Below are 18088 nucleotides of genomic sequence, written 5' to 3'. Positions count from 1 at the left end.
GGGTAAGAGAATTAAAAAATGAAGGATTTTCTCAATGTCAAAGATCTTAGGTCATTACTGTGGGTAACTTCTTTTCCTTCCAAGGCACAACCTTGTAGGCGTCAGCTGCTCCCAAACCTGGATTCCCAACTCTCCTTATGTCTAATAAAAAGCCCCCTGTTATAACTTACAGCTCACTCTAAACTGCAGCATATGTCCTTTTCTAGCTGATGAGTTTAGTTACACAAAATCCTAAGGTTTATATGATTGTCACATCTCAAATTCAAATGAACTGAGGATCAGCTTGGCATAATTAGCCTTCACTATTCACTTATTCTGAGTAAATTCATACTTTATTTTTGCTTGTATTTCAAAATTACTGCCCAGCACTTGGCTGTATATACATCATTATTACTGCTGACTGCCTGCTTTAGGATTGAAATGAGTGAGAAGATTTATTTGCCTCATCATCACATTGTAAACATCTATCCAGCCAATCACAATATAGGAGATACAACAGATGTGCTAACATCTGCTGTGAAGAACATTTATCTGGCCAACAAAACAGGCAGCTACGATTTCAGACTCTTAAAACAGATACAATTCCATATGTTTGGACATTCTTGACCTAAAACTGTGTGAAAGCTATTTTGGATTAATTAAAATCAAGTTGCCGAAGATAATGTTTCAATTCTAGACAGCTGTGAGAAATTAATACAGTTGCCTACACTGCAAACTGTTAAAAGGAAAATACTGTGAAAAGACAATGTTAAGTTTGCACATTTAAATCAGAAAAAGTCAGAAAGTGCATAGGTTAAGGGTCCAGCAGCAATACCAGCTCACCTATATGTCTATCTGCTTTATGATATATACATAGTACAATATATAAGCGTAAATTAAGCCAAACATTTGATCATAAAAACAGGCATACAAAATTATCCAAAGTCATTTTTATATCACATTTTGTTGTCCCCCCCCTCCCCACCCCCAGGACTGCTGCTCAGGCAGCCCCTAGGGCCAGCCACTGCTCAGGTGGTCCCTGGGAGCAACTGCTTGGGGCTGCCCAAGCAGCAGCCAATACGGCTGGCCCTGGAATATAGTCAGCATATCGGATGGTGTGGCTGGCTATGGGGCCACTCCAGTGGTTTGCTGTGGGGCTGCTCCAACAGCGACCAGAATGGCTGGCCCCAGGGTCAGCCACACTGGCTGCTGTAGAAGTCATGGAGGTCGCAGAAAGTAACGGAATCCATGACTTCCGCGACCTCTGTGACAGACACACAGCCCTAATTATTATTACTACATTACTATTACATATTGTGACTACATTATTACTATTACTATTATACTAACACTATTTTAAGACATTTTAAAAGGAAAAGTAGTAGTTATAATTTTCTTCCTTCTCAGGTCTGTATAGTTGGATCCATGATATTAAGACTTTTAAGGTGGAAGTGTATGAACAATAGTACCAATAAAACATTAAAAAACTCTTAAAGATTTCTATAATAGTTTTACTGCAAAATATGGGGCATATAAAGAATACATGACAGTGTATCATAATAGTATAAAAATTGCCTAAAGATAAATCTTCATCAAAATGGATGATTTACAATCCACAGAATTCTACAAATAGGAAAACACTACAAGCACCTTGCTCTTCATTCTTAGAATGAATAATAGACACCATGTATTATAATGTTGCCCAAACAATAAATTGCTGAAAAACTAAGCTCACTTTTCTTCATTTTCTTTGGAAAACCTAAGCCCTGACAACGAGGCAAATTTTTTATTATCTTTCAGGTGAAATGAGGAGTAACCTTGTGTTTGTTTTATGAAATCATGAAACAAAATGAATATCACTGACTTCATATATTTTCCTCTTGTTCTAAAACACAATGAATGGTAATAACTTTGATAAATTTGCCAATGTCAGTTTTGTGTCCTCTTCTTCAGTGATGTTTGCTAGTTAGAGGCAAAATCCAAGTCTGTAAATTGGGATATTCATTACCTGTGACAGCTACAGATGACAGCAATTTCATCTGCTTTGAATGTCAGCATTTTGCAGGGAGTGATTCTAAATACATATAAAAATTAAGAAAAAACAAGCACAACAGCAACTGACCTGACATCTTACTTCATCTAAATGATCCAGTGATCTCCATATCAAATGAAAAGAGGGAAGTGTGATTTAGTGGCTAAAATAGGAGTGTTACTCTGGTCTACAATTTTTGAGAAGTCGTCTGGTTCAGAGATAAAATGTGCTATTTATTATGTATTTTGATGTGCTGAATTCAAATATGACAATTAAAACAACTGATTGGCTACTGTTTCTAAGATATTTAAGTTTTTACATTTTATGTCTATGTCTATTGTGTAGATAGTAGAGTTTTAATCATAAATTGTAAACCTAGGTCTTTTCATGTGTTTATGGTTGCTTTACATGATAATATTTCACCTGTCCTGTTTATGTAACACTTTAAAAATCAGCAAAAGGGTTATATAAATAAAATGTATTATGAAACAAAAGGCAAAAAACTATTATGTACATAGTTTAGTCCTATTCAGTGTCTACTCGGCGCTTCTTGGCTTGTCTCTTGTATTCATTAAATGGAGCATCTCTTGTCACTGTCCAGCAATAGTCTGCAAGCATTGATGGGCTCCATTTGCCCTGAAAGCGTTTCTCCATTGTTGCAATGTCCTGGTGAAATCGCTCGCCGTGCTCGTCGCTCACTGCTCCGCAGTTCAGTGGAAAAAAATCTAGATGAGAGTGCAAAAAATGTATCTTTAGTGACATGTTGCAACCAAGGCTTTTGTATGCCTTGAGGAGGTTTTCCACCAACAACCTGTAGTTGTCTGCCTTGTTGTTTACGAGAAAATTTATTGCCGTTAACTGGAAGGCATTCCATGCCGTCTTTTCCTTGCCACGCAGTGCATGGTCAAATGCATCATCTCGAAGAAGTTCACGAATCTGAGGACCAACAAAGACACCTTCCTTTATCTTAGCTTCACTTAACCTTGGAAATTTTCCACGGAGGTACTTGAAAGCTGCTTGTGTTTTGTCAATGGCCTTGACAAAGTTCTTCATCAGATACCCAGCTTGATGTGTAAGGGTGGTAACAAAATCTTCCTTGATTCAACAAGTGGTGGATGCTGAACACTTCTCCTCCCAGGCTCCAATGACTGTTGGAGTGGCCAGTCTTTCTTGATGTAGTGGGAATCTCTTGCACGTCTATCCCATTCGCAGAGAAAACAGCAGTACTTTGTGTATCCAGTCTGCAGACCAAGCAAGAGACCAACAACCTTCAAATCGCCACAAAGCTGCCACTGATGTTGCTCATAGTTTATGCACCTCAAAAGTTGTTTCATGTTGTCATAGATTTCCTTCATATGGACTGCATGACCAACTGGAATTGATGGCAAAACATTGCCATTATGTAGTAAAACAGTTTTAAGATCGTCTTCGATGAATCAATGAACAGTCTCCACTCATCTGGATCGTGAACGATGTTGAGGGCTGCCATCACACCATTGATGTTGTTGCAGGCTATAAAGATCACCTTCCATGAAGAAGAATGGGACAAGATCCTTTTGACAGTCACGGAACATGGAAACCCTAACATCACCTGCCAGGAGATTCCACTGCTGTAGTCTGGAGCCCAAGAGCTCTGCCTTACTCTTGGGTAGTTCCAAATCCCTGACAAGGTCATTCAGTTCACCTTGTGTTATGAAGTGTGGTTCAGAGGAGGAGGATGGGAGAAAATGTGGGTCCTGTGACATTGATGGTTCAGGACCAGAAGTTTCATCCTCTTCCTTTTCCTCATCTGACTCAAGTGAGAATGATTCTGGTGCATCAGGAACCGGCAGTCCTTCTCCGTGGGGTACTGTGCGTATAACTGATGGAATGTTTGGATAATGCACAGTCCACTTTTTCTTCTTTGACACACTTTTCCCAACTGGAGGCGCCATGCAGAAGTAACAATTGCTGGTATGATCTGTTGGCTCTCTCCAAATCATTGGCACTGCAAAAGGCATAGATTTCCTTTTCCTGTTCAACCACTGGCGAAGATTTGTTGCACAAGTGTTGCAGCATATGTGTGGGGCCCACCTCTTGTCCTGATCTCCAATTTTGCAACCAAAATAAAGGTGATAGGCTTTCTTAATCATAGTGGTTATACTGCACTTTTGTGATGCAAAAGTCACTTGACCACAAACATAGCAGAAAACTACACACCACACCACAGAAACACCAACCCAGGAACCTATCCCTGTAGCAAACCTCGTTGCCTACTCTGTCCCCATATCTACTCTGGCAACAGCATCAGAGGACCCAACCACATCAGCCACACCATCAAGGGCTCATTCACCTGCACATCCACTAATGTTATATATGCCATCATGTGCCAGCAATGCCCCTCTGCCATGTACATTGGCCAGACCGGACAGTCCCTCCGCAAAAGAATAAATGGACACAAATCGGACATCAGGAATGGTAACATACATAAGCCAGTAAGTGAACACTTCAATCTCCCTGGTCATTCTATTACAGATTTAAAAGTCACTATCATTGAACAAAAAAACTTCAGAAACAGACTTCAAAGAGAAACAGCAGAACTAAAATTCATTTGCAAATTCAACACCATTAATCTGGGCTTGAATAGGGACTGGGAGTGGCTGGCTCATTACAGAAGCAGCTTTTCCTCTCCTGGAATTGACACCTCCTCATCTATTATTGGGAGTGGACTACATCCACCCTGATTGAATTGGCCCTGTCAACACTGGTTCTCCACTTGCAAAGTAACTCCCTGCTCTCCATGTGTCAGTATATAATGCCTGCATCTGTAACTTTCACTCTATGCATCCGAAGAAGTGAGGTTTTTACTCACGAAAGCTTATGCCCAAATAAATCTGTTAGTCTTTAAGGTGCCACCAGACTCCTTGTTGTTTAAACATAGCAGAAGTTATCTGCACTGTTCACACAAGTACGAGGCATCTCTGCTCACTTTGGCTAAACAGAAATGTGTCCCTTTGCAAATCAAACACTGACAAATAAGAGAGCACGATACTGTATGATTGCTAGAGCTGATATAGGGCAATTTGTTCAGCAGAGTGATGTAAGCTTCGTGATGATTGCATCATTCATGACTTCTAGGAATAACATGATGCAATTCATATCATGTATGACACAATACCAGCTTCAGATTGCATCATTCATTGTTTTGCCTAAAAAGCAAGTACTGTCCAAACCCAGTCATAGATTTATTCATAGATCCAATCAATGATGTATTTTAGTCATTTCTGGTTTAAATTGAGATCCCTTCCCTTTATAACTCACTTATCCTCCGCCATTCCCAAGTCAAGTGTCGTATATACTGACCCAATAGCATATCTTGAAAACTAGAGCCAATCAACAATTTTAAGCATCATTTTCGTTCTCAGTGACCCAGAATTAGTAAAGTTTGACTACATTTATTTCAGAAGCATTTTGGCTGTAGAACAGTGTTATTAGTCAGGACTCCTGGGTTCTATTCCCACCTTTCTTACTGACTGGCTGTACTACCTTGGGCAAGTCACTTAATGTGTCTACGCTTAGTTCCCCCACTTGTAAAATGGTTACAATAATATTTATGTATCTCACTAGAGAGATGTTGGATTAGTTAATTAATATCTGAAAAGCAAGTCTGCAATTCTGAAATGAAAGGCGGTATATTAAAAGTAAAGCAATATTCTGTTATTTGCTTATTTGCATGTAGTGCTAACTATATTTAGACAAAAACAAGGAGGAGTCCTTGTGGCACCTTAGAGACTAACAAATTTATTTGGGCATAAGCTTTCGTGGGCTAAAACCCATGTGTGTTTGTGTAAATCATGACTGTTTAAACCTCAGGGATTTTATATAAAAATTCCTATAAAATGCATTTCCTTGAGCTCTAGTAGGCCAAATGTGTGCTAAAATTGGTTCACTTTAATTATTATGGTGTGTTATTCAAATGATTACAATAAAACCTAAGGCTATACCACTGTTTCATTTTTAACTGTCTTTCTTTTTTATAGTCTGCACTGACTGTCAGAAGGATCACAGGATAGGTATTACAGTTATAGCAGCTCAAGACTTCTCTTGAATTAAAGGGAAGAAATCTTGAACACATCTTTATAAAAACTCTAAGCAGTGCAATATTTTTAGATATACAACTAAAACAATCTAAAGTGTGTCAATTATCAGACACAAGAGTATTTAAGAAGGTTTTCATAAATAACTTTAACGTGCAGTCCATCTTTTTCTATATATTTATATGAAAAAATATATATTTATATATATCTATATATTTATATGCTAGCAGCTGGAAAAAGATGTTGATAAAACTAGAAGGACTCTAGTGGAATTGAGATCTCTACAGACAGACACACACACTTAGTATCCTAACTAATATTGTAGGTAGGTTATTTAAAATGAAAAATTATACTTTCTACTTGAAAAAGTATCTCACTAAAATATCTGAATATAGTAAGTAGTGCTTCCAGTTTTTAGCATTAATTTCTAGGGTATTATGAAGAAGTAGCTCAGCAAATGCATATAATGCTGTAAAACCCAACTTTTCCAAGCTCCTTCTGACCTGTCTATCAATTAGTACTACCCCCTAACTGACTAGCAGCTGCATAAAGCTGACAACTATAAGCCACATGGTGAGAAATATTCTCTTCTCCATTAAAAGCCTACAGTATTTGTACCTCAATCCACCACCAATCAGATATAATTAAAATGGAAAACTACAGCCTTGCTCATAACTTTAGCTGTTCTAGTTTATAACAAATATGTCTTTATTAGGACTCCAGTTAAGGAGCAATGTCTTTCTTGAAACTTTTTCTTTGACATTACTTCTGGTGGCCGCTGAATTTGATATCTGCCTTTTAATTGCTAAGGGCTCTTTTTGATTTAATCCAACTTTTAGAAGGTTTGGGGGAAAATCTGAATCCAGTAGGAAAAAAAAAAGCACAATCTAATGATATGTAACTAAGGTATTACAGTGCTTCTGTTCATTCATATCGCTATCATTATAGTTGCATGAAGCTGAAACTTGGCTTATGAGGTCTCAGCCAAGGCCTGACTTCCCCCCCCCTCTCTTTCTGTCTTTAAGAAAATTAAATCTAAAATTTGATTTAATAGTTGTAATTAGAAGCTCCATGCTAAATTGATGGGGTTATGTTACAAACCTCTAGCTCAGAAACAGCATCAATTTTGTAGGCCACAGGTCCATAACATGGGTTAGTTTCTTTGTATAGATACAGAAGGTGGGGGATCAAACTATGTTATTTTATTTATAAAATACAGTCACTGTGCTGCATAGTGACTATTTGCATGAAAACTGCATTAGGGTTTTTAGCATGCAGGGGCCATGATCACATTGACATGACTGACTATAATGTTTACAAGGGGTATTTGTAGGCTATCACAGCTCTGAAGGGAGCTGTTACAGGCTATCAGCTCAGTAATCCTCATGTTAAAAAGCCCCTAAATATGTATTTACAAGATAGACAGATCAGTTTAGGTCTATTGGTTAAATAATCCATGTGTTGAAAAGTCTCTAAATATGCATTCAGAAGACAGACAGATCTGTTTTGGTCTGTTGGGCCAATACCACACCTTTCAGAAAGTTCCTAAATCGTTATGGAGTCAACATTTTAGCAAGTCCATAAATACACATTTAGGGCTGAAACCTGCAAATACTTAAGCATCTGAGCAACTTTACTCACATCAGTAGTCTCGTTGACTACAATGAGAATGCTGCCGTGTGTAAACTTTGGAAACATAGGTCTGTGCAGTTTTAAACCCTTACTCAGCAGCCTTTGAAAGAGAATGAATTTATTTTATAGTGTTGGCATGAAAAAGTACCAGCAAAGGAAATTAACTCAAAAATTAAAGTCATGTTAAGCTTGTGACAATACCCAACAAATAAAAAGACTATTCAACTTTAAGGCTGATACTCATATTTTTCTGATCAATGATGGCATACTTAATGCGGGGCTACCCCTTGAATACCTGATATTAACTAGGACTGCTGAAATGTTTGGAGACAATAAGACATATTGAGGCTACAGGGTGAAATCCTTTTGCTACTGAAGTCAATGAGAGTTTTGCCATTGATTTCAATGTGGTCAGGATTTCACATGGATTGTCAATTGTCTTTAATTCTCCTACCTCTTCTCAGTTTGGACCACATGTATAGCTGTGCTTGCAAAGAGGCATTAAGGATTGGTCCAAAGTCACTGATATCAATGGGAAGACTTCAGTGGGTTTGGATTGAGCCATTTGTGCATAAAAATAAAGTCACTGAGTTTCACACCAGAAGGGACCACCAGATTTTGTAGTCTGACCTGCTCTATGTCACATGCAGACAACACACCTAACTACGGCACACTAACCCCAACAACTGAAATGAGGCCAAAGTATTATAGCCTGCAGGAGATTAGACTATTACGTCCCACAGGGAGAGAGTAGGAGGGATTGAGATGCATCAGTGCTCAAGGCACCTACAATGGCAGGGAATTAGTTAAGTGAGATGTATCCAGATAGTCCTGGTAACTGACCTGCACCCACACACTTCACAGAAATGCAAAAAACCCCAAGTTCATTGCCAGTCTGACAGGGGGGCAATTCCTTCCTGACCCTGAGCATGTGAGCAAGAACCAGCCAGTCAAACATGAGAGAGAGATTCCACTGTGCCACCTCAGAGCCCTGGCCTACTCTGTCCAATGTCCCATCTTCAGCTATGACCATCCCTGATACTTAAGAGGAAGGAGAACAAAAGACTCCACAGAATACACTGGGGGAGGGAGGAGTACCTTCCTGACCCCTGCAGATGATTGGCTGAAGCCCTAAAGTGTGAGCTTTTAGGAATATAAGACATAAACCAGAAGTGAGCCCAGGGCTGCTGAGCTCTACCCTCACAAGCAACCCTATCAGACAATCACACTCATAAATTTGCCCATCTCTCTCTTAAAACTAATTATATGGGTTGCCCCCACAACTCCTATTGTGAGGTCCTTCCAGTGCCTTACCCCTCTTATGGTTAGAATCCTTCTTCTAATTTCCAGCCTGAATTTGTTCACAGCCAGTTTATGCCCATTTGTTTTTGTGCTAATATTGTTCTTTAGCTTAACTAACTCTTCACCCTCCCTGGTATTTACCCCTTAACTTGCCTCCTAGAGAGCAATCATATCCCCTCACAGCCTTCTTTTTGCTAGACTAAACAAGTCCTTTCAGTCTTCTTTCATAAAAAAGGCTCTTTATTCTCCTGATCACCCTAGTAGCTCTTCCCTGCACCTCTTCCAGTTTGAATTCATCCTTCTTGAACATGGATGAACAGAATTGTATGCAGTATTCCAAATGAGATCTTATCAATGCCTCATACAATAGCATTTATGTGTCTCTATCACTACTGAAAATGCCTCACCTGATACATCCTTTTCCACAGCCTCATCATATTGGTGACCCATAATCATCCTTGACTACACACCCTGGTCTCTCTTCTACTATGAGGCTTCCACCTTGTAGCAGAAACTCTTATTATTAGATCTTAAGTGCATGGTCTTGCACTTCTGTACTACTGAATTTCACCCATTTCTGCCACTCCAGTCTTCAAGGTCATCCAGACGTTCTTGTAAAATATTCTGATCTTCCTCAGTATTGACAATGCCTTCCAACATTGTATCCTCAGCAAATTTCATTAGCACACTCCAAGGACATTAATAATAATATTGAGCAAGACTGGTCCCAAGATCAATCCCTGAGGAACTCCACTAGTAAACACCTGCTAGTCTGATAGGCCACCCTTAAGCACAACCCATCACCTTGTCCCATTTAGCTAGTTCCTTATCTACCTTACAAATCTTGTGCTAATTTCCATCTTCCCTCATTTAACTAAAAAAAAAATGCTATGTTGTACTATGTCAAATGCTTTACTGAAGTCCAAGTACATTAGATCTACTGCATTTCCCTTATCTAAAAAATCAGTTATTTTCTCAAAGAAGGAAATCAGGTTATTCTGGCATGATCTACCTTTGGTAAACCCATGTTGCATTATATCCCCATTTTCTTTCATTAATTCAATTATTCTTTTATTCATAGTTTGTTTTAAAGCCTTGCATAGTACTGAAGTCAGATTAGCAGGTCTGTAATTGCCCAAATCCCCCCCTCTCTCAAATATAGGTATGGCATTAATTATGCACCAGCTATATGGTATTATTCCCAAATAGACAGATCGATTTATTAAAAATCATTGCTACCAGACTATCAATCTCATGTGCCATTTCTTTCAGTATTGTGGGATGGAAATTATTTGGTCCTCCTGATTTGAGTGCATTAAGCTCTTTAAGTTTTCATTCCAGCTCAGGTGTGATAATTTTCATTTCTATACACTTATTTCCATCAGCCATTACACCTTCATAGTCATGTTCTATATTATACTTTTGCAAATCAAATCAAAGTATTCATTTAGTTTTGGGGCCATATCTAGACTATTTTTATCTTTAATCTCCTTCCCATCCACACTGCACAGTGGTCCAACCTCATCCTTCCTTATTCTCCTTCTATTTATATAAGTAAAAGAAATCTTCTTCTTATTTATTTTAATTTCCATGGCAAGAGCTAATTCAGTTTGAGATTTAGCAATTCTCATGTTATTCCTACATTTTCTAAAATGCAGGACTCCGTTGCACTTAAAATTAACAGATTTGCGTGTGCAAATACTATTCTGCACACCTAGGTGCAAGACTGTATATCCAAAAAAGAGTGCATATGTTTCTGGAGATGCATGTACCTCTTAAGCTTACCATTACCAATGGGTCCGTGTATGTCACATCATCAGAACTTGAATTTAACACAGAAACTTAGGCTATGTCTTCACTACGGGGGTGGGGGGGGAAGCGGGGTTTGATTTAAGATACGAATAGCGTAGCTGAATTCAACGTATCTGAGCCGACTTACCCCGCTGTGAGGACGGCGGCAAATCGACTTCCTTGGCTTTTCTGTTGACGGCGCTTACTCCTACCTGCGCTGGTGGAGTACAAGCATCGATTCGGGGATCGATTGTTGCGTCCCGACGAGACGCAATTCCCCGAGAGATCTATTTCTACCCGCTGATTCAGGCGGATAGTGAAGATGTAGCCTTAAACATAGGGGCTGGCTTTTGTTCTTTCCTGAGTTACAGAAATTGTGTTTGGAGCCTTTTTTGTTACAGGATGCAAGATGTAGTCATTCCCTCCTCTCTTGTTTTGTGGAGCAAATTATTCTCCTCAATGGAAGCCAGACAACTCCTTTCCTATTTAAATTTTATGTGAAACATTCTTTATTTCAGTCACTCAATGGGTTTGCCTTGGGCAATTGAATCACAGCTGACAGTAAATTAATGACTATGATGGTGTGATTAGTAGAGATTACAGGCTACTGAGAACCTGCCTGAGCATTTACCACTGTCATAATACTTATGCCGGCTACTATTAGGGATTAATAATGGTCATAAAGAGGACATGATTCCACTGAACTAGACTCTATATAAATGTAAAATCTGTCTGCATTTTTAATGTTTCACTAATATTCTGATAAAATGGGAAAAAACTTTTTTATTAACAAGTTAAGATTTTTAAAATGTATTCTCTTTCTGACTGTCTATTTTGCCATTTAAAAAAATATTATCAGACAAATAGTCTCTCTGATAGACATAAGCCAGATCTGCTTCAAACAAACACAGACACTCAGTAAAGAAGTTAAAATTACATTAGCCATGTGGAATCGAAATAGAACATAAGCCCCAAGACTTTCCCGCTATTAGATATCATACCAAAGTCCAATTGGGAAGAAATAATGATTTCACTAATCCCTAACAATGAGTTTTTGAAGAGTTCAAATAAATGTTTGTTTGTTCTGAGTTAGCTTCACCAAGTAGATTTATTTGATTTTCCATGTTCCTAGGGGAAGACCTTCAGTTTCCCCAGGTTGTAAGCAGAAAAAAACATAAAAAAAGAAGATAAAAGTGAACAATGTGCCTATTTACTAAAGCTTTCCCAATCCATTTTATTTCCAAATGTCAAGCAGTTATCTGAAACCTTTAAAAGGTTTCTTTATGTACTATTAAGGGAGAGCAAATATTAGGAAGAAAGAATATTGTCCATACTTTCATGAAAGCTAATTAATAACTTATATACGTGTTATTTAAAATACTGTACAGTGTTTAGCTGAGCAAAGGCTAAACGTGGTCTAATAATAAAAAACACCATGTGCTGTGTATTCTTGCTCTCAATCCTTAAGGTGGTAGAAAAATGGCCAATTATTTCTGAAAACGAGAAGAAAAAGCAATGAAGCTTCTAGTTAGTTTTTTAATTTCTGAAAGTCTTTCTTCAAAGTTTCAAAACTGCAAAAAGCAGAGCAACTGAACTACAGTTTCCATCACACAACTATGGTATGTGTATAATAAGCCTTCTAAACTCAGACATACGTGGCAAAATTCTAGTTCCATTTATACCCATGTACAGGTGTGACTGAGGGAGAGAATTTGCTCCGGTAATTATTTTTTTTTAAAAAGAGCATTCCTGCTATTGTTCTTCACAGGACTTGGATATCAGCTCCATAAATACAGTACCTGTAATTGTAAAAAGACAAGCTGCAGCATGCTAATGCTCTTACCTCATACTCAAAGTCCTCTGTTCTATCTGCATCAGCAGGCAGGCTGGAAAGATACTCATTACCTTCATAAAATTCATGCTCCACTGGGTGAAGAGAATGGCAGCTATGTGGGACAAAGCAGTACAACAGGAATAGATGAGACAATAGTTTTTCAAATTAAAAAAGGATAAAAAAACCTTCTCTGTAGTTTTCTCATCTTTGGAATGCTATTCTGAGTGATCTGACAGTCTGAAAGGAATACAACCAGGCAAGAGCTGGGGCTTTTCTCTTTTCAAATGCACAGAGACCAGTTAATTTCATTTTGCCAAGTACAGCACTAAAGGCAAAATTCTACTGTCAGATCCACACATGGTTATTTTTGAAGAGGAACGAAGCAGGGTCTGTTTTGAGCCAAACTGCTTAGCTGATAAGCTCCAGGATTTTTCCATACTCTTAAATGTACTTAACTCCAGATATGTGTGCCATCTCTACGTGCATCCAAATATACACTTCAGATACTAGAGCAACACGAAGGAGCCTTTCTTAGCACAACATTGTACTAATCACATTTCTACCACATTAAATCCCTTAAATGATCACAAATTATTTCAGACCTTAAAGGAGTGACTTGCACTCTACAGCCTTCTCCAACATGGTCACAACAGGCTACCAAGGTGTGTTTGAGAAATTATACTCTTGAAAATGTCAGCACACAGGATAGGTTTTGGACAAAAAGAATGAGGTCTTCCTGAAATAAAATGAACGTATGTGTAGCCTCAGATACAAAGACAGCTATTACCTGAATCCTGATCATAAATTACCCTAGTGGGATCTGCTGACGATCCACCCAGAACTTTGTGACTATGTATTTGTGACAAGGTGAAATGTGGTATACATTTTGCAACGCCACTCCTGTGCAAAGACCCATGGAACATTGGGAGTTCAATGGGAAATCTCTAATATGATTGTGGTTTTGCCTGTAGCTACTGGATGAAGTAGAGGGGAAGTGTTGACAGACAGGTGGAATAACTCATAAGGCGAGGTCCAGAAGGATGGATCACTATTTTTGCATAAATATGCTACGTTAATATTTAAATTCTGTACAATTTCAGAGGAAATATTCATTTAATCAATCAATAACTCATTACACACTGTCATTCAAGATGTGGGATTTTATGTTTAATTTCTTTATCTATTCAGTAATGTTTTGCTTTAGATAACCACCTTAATTTAATGAGTTTCCTTGATTCTCCTTTTGTGTAAGGGAGAAATGTACACAATGCCAACAAGCCAGCTCTCTCTGGGTCTTAATAAGCCATTTGGCAGCTTTGGCTATAGTAGCTATCTACCTGACTGAGGCTCACTGTTGGCATAAAGCTTTTGATGAAGAAATAGCGTGAAGATGAAGTGATCAGAGCCAGGATTCCTTATTGCAGCTCTAATCCACAAATGAAGTTCAGGAGGTGATGCAGTGAAACAAGTGTGGGACTGTGGCTATCAGTGACAGCTATACAGTAATGAGATGACAGTATTCCTGAGATGTTTTCTAGACAGAGCTGTGAGGCTATCACTACACTTAGTAATTTGTTAACACTTAGTTTCTTGAAAACGAATACTTAATATTATAAGTTACCAATGAGTGCTATCACACAGATGCAATTCATAAAGTCACGTGTGTAAAAAGAGCTGAATATGGGTGAGAACTTAAAAATTGTATGGTGACAGGCCGCAAATCCCAGTGATGATTCTAAAACAAGAGAGCTCTCAATCATGCCTGTAGCTGTTACCATTGCTTCACACTGACTGTACAGACATTCTTATCTTCAGAGTGACAGAGAGAGAGAGAGAGAGAGAGACAATCCCGGAATCTTATTATATAGATAGTATATGAGGTTGGGTGGAAAAGTGACAGAGAAAGGTAAACCATACCTGTCTGAAAGCAGAAAGGGACAGATATCTGGTACTGGAGGTGTGGATGGCCTAAGCTTGGCCAGAGCCATAATATGCTCAAAGGTGATGTCGGTCTGAGTGCTAGCATCCACAAGCTGAACATCCTGTGAGCTACCATGTGTTTTATTAACGGGTGCTCGCCGTAAAACCTGAACTACAATTGGCTCCTTGGCATTCCGAAAAGCTTCCACTGCCTCTTCGTGAGTGGCCTTGGAGAGGTCCTTCCCATTGACCTAAAGGAAAACAGAACATTACACAAATTAGGACTGAAAGGGCTTATAGAAACAGGAGTATAAAACACATATTATAAGTGATTTGTACAGTATATTAAATCATATGCTGCTATCTACTGCAATCTTCTATAGTGCTCATGTAAGAGAGAAGATAAGGGTTGGGTGGGAAAATAACTTGTTTGGCTTTTGCTAGAAAACAAACTGATAAAACTCTTACAACACAGTCCTGGTGGATTCTGAAAGAAGCAAAAATTAAGTAATACATTTTTAAAACTCTAAGGACATTTACAATTCCATCTCATAAATTATTTGTCTGGTTTGTAAAATATATATAAAAAGTGGGGTTTTATTTTGTTTGTTTATTTTGTTTGTTATTGTCCCTTTACATGTATTGAAATCCAAGTCAAATCCAAAGTAAAGAATTTAAGAAGATAAGAAAAAAGAAGTTCGAAGTGCTGTAGTTGTGTCACTGTAGTGTAGATGCTTCTTACAACAATGATAGGGATTTTTCCATTGAGGTTGGTTATCCACCTATGTGAGAGGTGGTAGCTAGGTCAACGGAAGATTTTTGTTGACCTATCTGCTTCTACAGTAGGGGGTATGGTCAACCTAACTACTTTGCACATGGCATAGAATTTTTTGCAACCCTGAGAGATGTAGCTAGGTTGACCTAAGTTTTAGATGTAGACCAGGCCGAGGACAATTGTTTGACAGGCTGTGGGGCTGAGGATGAGTGTTATATTGGTCTACATTTGAAAGTTTTGCTATGTTGATTAGGAATATGAAAAAACCCCACAAACCTATCCAACAGCTATTACTGGCAATAAATCCTTTTGTTAGGATAGCTTATATCAGCTCCACAATGAAATAAGCTGTGTCTCCATTAGAAGGGTTTGCCAGTATACCTCTGCTGGTATATCTATATACCAACAGTTTCTTTATGTTTTTACTATACTGGAACAAAGTGAAGCTTTTCCGGTGTAGCTGCACAGACACTAGGGGTGCTTTCCCAGCATAGTACAATATAGTATATCAGTATTCCTATACCAGTGCTCCCCTAGTGTAGTGTTCGGAGTATAACATGGATAATTGCAAGTATGGGTGGTGTGTTAAATTCCTACATGTTCGTGTGCCTGTATTTTCAAAGTACAAGCACATCACTGAACTAACATGCTAATTGGGCAATGGCTGTCAATAGCAGAGTTCTTGACCAAGAACATGTGCTATCACTGCACTGAAAACATTACTTTGGTGAGATTCAGAGGTGACGGGAATGTTGCTGTAAATTACAAATAATGAAACTGCCATAAGCCATTGCAGATGTGAGATGATATAACTTATCCTGTGAATGGGCAGAAGGGGTGATTTTTTGTAGGAAGAAATGCAACCCACAAAGGGTTTAATCCCAGGTGCCGGCTTTATTTTACACCCTTCCGATACAAATCTTCACTTCTCTCTCTACAGAATATACGATTTATCACCTCACACTATTTATACCATCCTTACATCACATCTGAATTTGGTCCAGGGAACACGTTGCATATATTTTGACATGAGGCCTTGTCTACACTACGAAATAATGTTGTTATACTTTATGTTACTCGGCGGTGTGAAAAATCTGTTAAATTTACCTAAACCCCAGTGTAGATGGTGCTAAGTCAACTAGAGAATTCTCCCATCAACCTAGCTACTGCCTCTCAGGGAGGTGGAGGCTCTGTGCCCAGATCAGAACCCTTCCTGCTGGCATGGGTAGAGTCTTCACTGAAACGCTACAGTGGTGCAGCTGTGCTGCTGCTGCACCGTTTTAAGTGTAGACAAGCCCTAACATTATAGGAAGAGCAACAGCTATTATTTTAAGTTTGCCTAACATTTTCCATTATAACCATCTGCTTTTAATTGCTACTACCACTGACAAATGAACTATTTGGGTTGAATTTTTCCATGCTTGGTTTCTGCCTCAGGTTGATTTTTTGTTGTTGAAGTTTTACAAAATCAGTGCAATGAAAAACAGAAAATGTTGTCCATGTAAAAACTCTGCCAGCACCACAGGAGCTTACCCGGAGGCAGTTGAAATCTGACAGTAGGATAGTCCTGAGGTCAAAGAAGCATCTTTTCTGTTTCCATGAAAATCCATCCAGATTTATTTGAGTTTCTAGGAAATCACCATTTGCACATGCACAAAATAACTTCTTACGCCCTTACTCATTATGTCTGAAAGTCCGAACTCTTGCTATGCTGCAGAGAGCATGCTCACTGTCTCCTGCATAATTTCCTAACGACTACAAAGAATCAGGGCCGGCTCTAGGATTTTTGCCACCCCAAGCAAAAACAATTTTGGCCGCCCCTCCCCGTTTTTTTCTTACCCCACCCCCGACCCCGCCTCAACTCTGCCCCTTCCCCAAATCCCCAGCCCTGCCTCCTCCCCCCAGGCTCTCAAGCCTAGGAGGGAGGGAGGGAGAGGGAGAAGCAGCGCGTGCGCCGCGGCCACTCGGGGTCTCCCCCTCCCTCCCAGGCTCTCAAACCCGGGAGGGAGGGGGAGATCCCCAGCGGCCGCGGCGCGCGAACCATCTGGGAGGGAGGGAGGGCGAGCAGCGGTGCGCGAGCTGCAGCAGCGGAGATGAGTTAGGGCGGCCGGGTCACATTTTTAGGGGCAGCATGGCCCGCGCCAGAATGCCGCCCCTAAAAATGTGCCGCCCCAAGTACCAGCTTGTTTTGCTGGTGCCTAGAGCCGGCCCTGCAAAGAATCACAGCCCAGGCAAATAGAGCCTCCTCCAGCTTTTCCACAATAAAATAGTTTATAACCTAGGAAAGGAAAGAGCACTCACCTATACTACCTTTCTGAAACATAATACCAAACCTAAGTGCTTGGCTCTCTTATCTGTAAAATGCAATATTTCAGCATGCCACCTTTAAAAAGTGCTTTGAGATCTATAGATGAACGAATACTATGCAAATACAAAGCAGATTAAGAAAACAAATAGCACCTCGAAGTCCTAACTGTAATTTTTCTCACTATTCCATTTGCCCCCACAACCTTCCCAGAACCAGAAGAGAACACAGGAATCCTAAACCACTGATGTTTAGCAATTATTTGCTAAAGATGGAATTGCTTTGTTTCTCCATGTTTCTTTCTTTTTTTCCCCAATACCTTGATATTTCCAGACCAATTAACTGATCAACCAACCCAAACCCCCCTTGATAAAAAAACATTAGGTTGAAAAGTTGGAAAATGCCAGATTTAAGGGAGCTTGTGTTACCTTAATTCTGCCCC

General features: G+C 39.2%; 1 protein-coding gene across 5 annotated transcripts in view; it reads right to left on the bottom strand.

Annotated features, from left to right (window-relative positions):
* PDZRN4 (PDZ domain containing ring finger 4) overlaps window positions 1-18088 on the bottom strand; it is a 369908-nt gene that overhangs the window by 41193 nt on the left and 310627 nt on the right. For all 5 annotated transcript variants that reach the window (XM_065557089.1, XM_065557107.1, XM_008162505.4 and 2 more), the window contains 2 exons: window positions 14564-14817; window positions 12656-12758 (listed from right to left, as the gene is read on the bottom strand). In XM_065557089.1, coding sequence (XP_065413161.1) covers window positions 12656-12758; window positions 14564-14817 — 357 coding nt within the window. The remainder of the gene's footprint in view (window positions 1-12655; window positions 12759-14563; window positions 14818-18088) is intronic.

Source organism: Chrysemys picta, chromosome 1, assembly GCF_011386835.1.
Source record: "Chrysemys picta bellii isolate R12L10 chromosome 1, ASM1138683v2, whole genome shotgun sequence".
Taxonomy (NCBI): domain Eukaryota; kingdom Metazoa; phylum Chordata; order Testudines; family Emydidae; genus Chrysemys; species Chrysemys picta.
This window is presented reverse-complemented; position numbering and strand designations above follow the sequence as displayed.